Genomic DNA, 4,799 nt, shown 5'->3' on the forward strand with positions numbered 1-4,799 from the left:
TGTACGTGTGTGTGATGGTATTGAAGAGAGCAGTGTCTGACAGCATTAGGGTATGTGCTGCCCAGTCATGGGATTATCTATCCCAGGGGCGTGTCAGCACCGCTGCGCTCCCAGCTCCCTGGCACAACAGTAGCGAGTCTTAATCTCAATCCCCAAAACCCCTCTCCTCTTTCAGGAGGGTCTTTCGCTTGAAGACGGCACAGCAACCACGGTGAGCATGGCGAGCTCGCTCTGACAGTCTGCACACGGACAGGCCACTCGCCTAATGCAAACACGGGTACATGTAGGGTCACCGTATCTTTCAGTCACACTAAGAGTCAGCTGCGTCCTCATTTGAAGTCGATCAAACCGGCTTCTACAGGAACTAGGACTCTTAGCATTAAGGATGAGTCAGTGCTGTGAGAGAGTTGTGAGTCATTTCTTGTTTAGACTGACCGTCTCCATGTTGTGGCCTCCTGGATACAGTCTGTGGCAGCCCAGCAGGATGGAGAAGGCCTTGCGGAAATCTGCATTGAAGGCATAGATAATGGGGTTGAGGGAGGAATTAGCCCAGCCGAACCACACAAACACGTCAAACGTGGTGGGGCTGATGCAGGGAAAAGCCTCCCCTCCGCTCGACTGCTCGCAGAAGGGCACCATGCAGTTGAGGATGAAAAATGGGAGCCAGCAGCACACAAAAACCCCCATGATCACCGACAGCGTCTTCAGCACCTTGGTCTCCCTCTTGAACGTCATTTTGAAAGAGCTCTCGGACTCTGCGATGCTGGAGCCTCTGCCCATGCTGTCGTGTCTGTTTTTGGCACTTTCGGCAGCTCGCTCCAGGGCAGAGATCCTCCTGATTTGTCTGTGGGCAATGCGGTATATTTGAGTGTAGGTGGCCACCATGATTACCACTGGGATGTAAAAGCTGATGAGCGAGGTGGAGATGGCATAGGTCCTGTTCAGGCTCGAGTCACAGTTCTCTGGGCTGCGGTACAATGTAGCGTTGAAACCTGAAGAGGACCCAGTGAAAGGAGTGTAAGATTTACTATGGGCCTTGTGCCAGTTGAGCTGCACTGGGATGAAAGAAATTAGCACAGAAAGCGTCCAGGCCACGCTGATCATCACATAGGCAACTCTGGGCGTCATCTTCCTCTCATAGCGAAAAGGGCTGGAGATGGCCCAGTAGCGGTCCAAGCTTATCACACAAAGGTTCAAAATAGATGCCGTGGAGCACATGATGTCAAAAGCCACCCAGGTGTCACAGAAGGAGCCAAACGGCCAGAACCCGGCTATCTCTGTCACCGCTTTCCACGGCATCACCAGTATGGCGACCAAGAGGTCCGACACAGCCAGCGAGATCACAAAAAAGTTGGTAACTTTGGAGCGCAAGTGTCGAAACTTGGTTACAGCGGCACAAACGAGCGTGTTTCCCAGCAGGGTGGTGAGGATAAGCAGCGTGAGGAAGCAGCCAGTTAGGACGCGGCTCGATGGAGCTTCGTCCAAGAACCCGTTGTCAATGACAGTTGTGAGGTTCATAGGATCCATCCCTGAATATGCACAGGTTGGGGGGGAGTTCATTTAGGTCATGCTGAGGAGTCGTGCTACATTGCATCCACAGGATTTGAATCTTAGAGTCTCGTGTGCTTCAGCCTTGTAAACAATATTCGTCATTATATCTTCTGATAAATGACGAGGGATAAGATGTTTGAGGCAAACACTCCTCTGTGACCAGGACGTTTGCCCTCTGACTTCGTAAATTAGATTTGACATCGTTTGAGCTGCACAGCTGAAGAGGTACTTGTACCTTAATTTCACGGCGGAATGACTTTGTCTGCCCAGTTTGTAGATCACAAACTGCTGTGATGTTAGGAATCCTCTGTTTGCTGACTGAAGTCCTCTACAGCTCTGTGGATTAAAGGAATTAATTATACAACATTAGATATGCAGCTGTATTATTTTAGATAGTATTTAATGCCATAAAAAAACATTTCTTAACACTTCAACATCTGGATTGACATTAGTTTTCTTGTGCTGTTCTCAGACGCCTTTCACAAGCATTCAAACCTTTGAAACCTGAGAAATTGTTTTGCTTTCTTTAGAATACATGAAGAAAAATGCACTCAGCAACTTGGCAAGAAAAGAACTGCAAATTACAAAAAACTAAATTTGGAAAAGGTGACCAGAAAATGACCTAAAAAAATAGCTGGACATAATTATTATTAATCATAAAACTGGGAATAATATCTGGAAAACTATATTCATAAATCCTGTAATTATATATTTCAAATTATATTAGAGAGAGAAAAGGTTTTTTTTCAGATTTTTGTCAAATTCTTTCTTTGTTTTAGCATTTTGATAGGGTAATTTTATTGTTTGTTTTTGTTTTTTACTATTTTATTTTGTTGCTTATTTTAAGATTATTTTGTTTTAATTTTTTACCAATTTCTTTTTTTGGACATATCTTTCTACTTTGCTCTGTTCCTTCTTCCCATGCTTTTGAAAGAATTGAGGCCAATGTGCTCAGGTTTAAAAGGGTTAAAATACTCAGTTTTGGTGTCAGGTTTATGTAGCTCTAAACGTGTAGGGAGAAAGGGGCTGGTTGTCACATTCATGAAATCTCTCTCCCTAGAGAGCCCTGTTAAAAAATGTTGATTTTTCAAAAGCACTGTCAGAGGTCCCTTACCAGGTCATTTCAGGGGTAAGATACTTCAAGGTGAAGTGTGTAAGATTTAGGGGGGGTTGATGGTGTTGAGCGGCGAATTGCAGATTGCAGCATCCTAAAAGTTTTTCCAGCAAGGATTCCTTCAATGTTCACTGATCAGGTTGTTTTTTATCACCGAATTTTTTATCAGCTGAATTATCTGCAGTGGTCTATTTTGTTTCAAAACAAACAGACCCAGTGATTTAAACTGGTAAAATCACTCGGTATTTTTACACCCACAGTTAAGTCAAGCCACAGCTACAGTTTGATTAGGCCATTTAATTGGACTACTGTCCTTGTCCCAGTGTACAAGCACTGGGGGACAATGGATTTATTGATGGAAGTGTGTACAACTCTGCCAAGGTAGGTAGTGATACGCCCCCTTTCAGCTGCTACTAGACAATCTCCTGGTTGACCTATCACATAACATACCTAACAAGTTAGCAAGCAGCAAATGGGTTGCATGTCAAACAGTAACAACATGGATACATTTTCAGCACTTTACGTTTCATACATATTCTACCCTTAAATTTTTACCTTTGTTTTGTTTTCTTCCATACTTCTTTTTCTTTTGTTTCTCCTGGCTCTCTTCGACGAATTTATGCTGTTAGTGGGGACTAGGAGAGTGTGCAGAATGCCTAACAACATTACAATTCATGTTTCATGTTTGATCCTGTTCGGCATGGTGTCCAACACATGCTAATGTGCGGTCACCTTTTTCTCCAGTAACATAAGATCCAGATGTTCAGAAGATTTTCACCGGAGGCCGAATTGTCCGCAGAGGTCACCTCCTCTCCAAAACAAACGGATCCAGTGATTTGATTCGCTAGAAACACTCAATAAAGCAGTTTTGCATTACAGTTCAGTGTAACTCCAGTGCTAGACATTGCAAACAAAACAAAACAAAAACAGTTGGTGGTGCTTGGCACATACTCTTTTAGGTTGATTGTCACAGGTTGTTTGGTTATTCTTTGTATTGTTTTTATACAAGGATAAAAACTCGTACAGATTTTTTTTTTTTTTTTGCCACAGGAGGTGTTAAGTTTGCTGCAGTTCATTGATAAATTTCACTGAAATTAAACTTTTTATTTTTTTTTTAAAGAAAATTGCCATTTTTCCCCATTGAAATAACACAGGGACAACCAGTCCCATCGTGTATGACTACCAACCACACGATGGGGAAGATGTGTCTAACAGTCCATATCTTTTAAACAGATTAGCTTCGATAAGACAGGCTGTGTCAGCTCTGTCCACAGACAGAGGTGGAGGCAGAGCAACATCTCCTGCTTAATGTAGCGCACATGAAGATATTTGAACAAAGTTCTTTAGCAAAATTACATGTAAACTCCAAGATGTTGATACACTCTCTGACCAGATTAAACTGCATCTTCTTGTAGAAAACACTGTAGAAGCAGCAAGATATGCATGTCAAAGCCTACAAGACAACCAACACAACAACGCACAACAGCTGGAGTTCATCTCCTCACAGCTCACACTCAGCCTATTTATTTAAGCTATTTACTCCATGGGTTTTAGTTTTCTTTTTTGTTTGTTTTATTTGTTTTGCACTTGATTCTATACATTTGTATTAATATATAATTGTTTTTTTAACGACCTAAGGCAAACATTAATTACTTAAACATTAAACATTAATTGCATCCCTCTGTCCTATACCTGACACTTGAAGCTTCCATTATACATTGAAAGGAAATACATTAAGGATGCAGTTATTAAGGGATTAAAATCAAAGTAAAGCGTGTAACAAACAATCCCGTTCTCCCCATGCCCTAACCGATTACATCGTATATTGCCATGCTTATGATACCATTTCAAACGGAGTAAATACGTTTTTTCCCATTAGCGCAGTGATATTATTAAGGCATGACTAATCAAGAATCACACTTTCTTTCGTGCATGCCCCAGATTTCTATTGAAATCTTAATCATCACGCTCACCTCTTACTCACAGTACCAGCAGCTTGATTTTCGATTTCAAAATAAACGTCCCGTCGATTCCACAACAACTTCACAGCGTAGAGTCAATCCAAAAGGGCACCCAGTCTCCATGACCGACAAAAACAATCCGCAGAACAGTCCCATTATATCCTCCACGTCGC

The 4,799-nt window shown here is 42.3% G+C and overlaps 1 protein-coding gene across 1 annotated transcript; it reads right to left on the reverse strand.

Annotated features, from left to right (window-relative positions):
- Positions 1-293: 293 nt before the first annotated feature.
- Positions 294-1,770, reverse strand: drd1a (dopamine receptor D1a). The gene is made up of 2 exons (XM_042493502.1): positions 1,029-1,770; positions 294-992 (listed from the first exon to the last, which is right to left on the reverse strand). The coding sequence occupies exons 1-2, from the start codon at positions 1,558-1,560 to the stop codon at positions 415-417; spliced, it is 1,110 nt and encodes a 369-aa protein (XP_042349436.1). The 5' UTR covers positions 1,561-1,770; the 3' UTR covers positions 294-414.
- Positions 1,771-4,799: the final 3,029 nt, after the last annotated feature.

This window comes from Plectropomus leopardus, chromosome 9 (genome assembly GCF_008729295.1).
Source record: "Plectropomus leopardus isolate mb chromosome 9, YSFRI_Pleo_2.0, whole genome shotgun sequence".
Taxonomy (NCBI): domain Eukaryota; kingdom Metazoa; phylum Chordata; class Actinopteri; order Perciformes; family Serranidae; genus Plectropomus; species Plectropomus leopardus.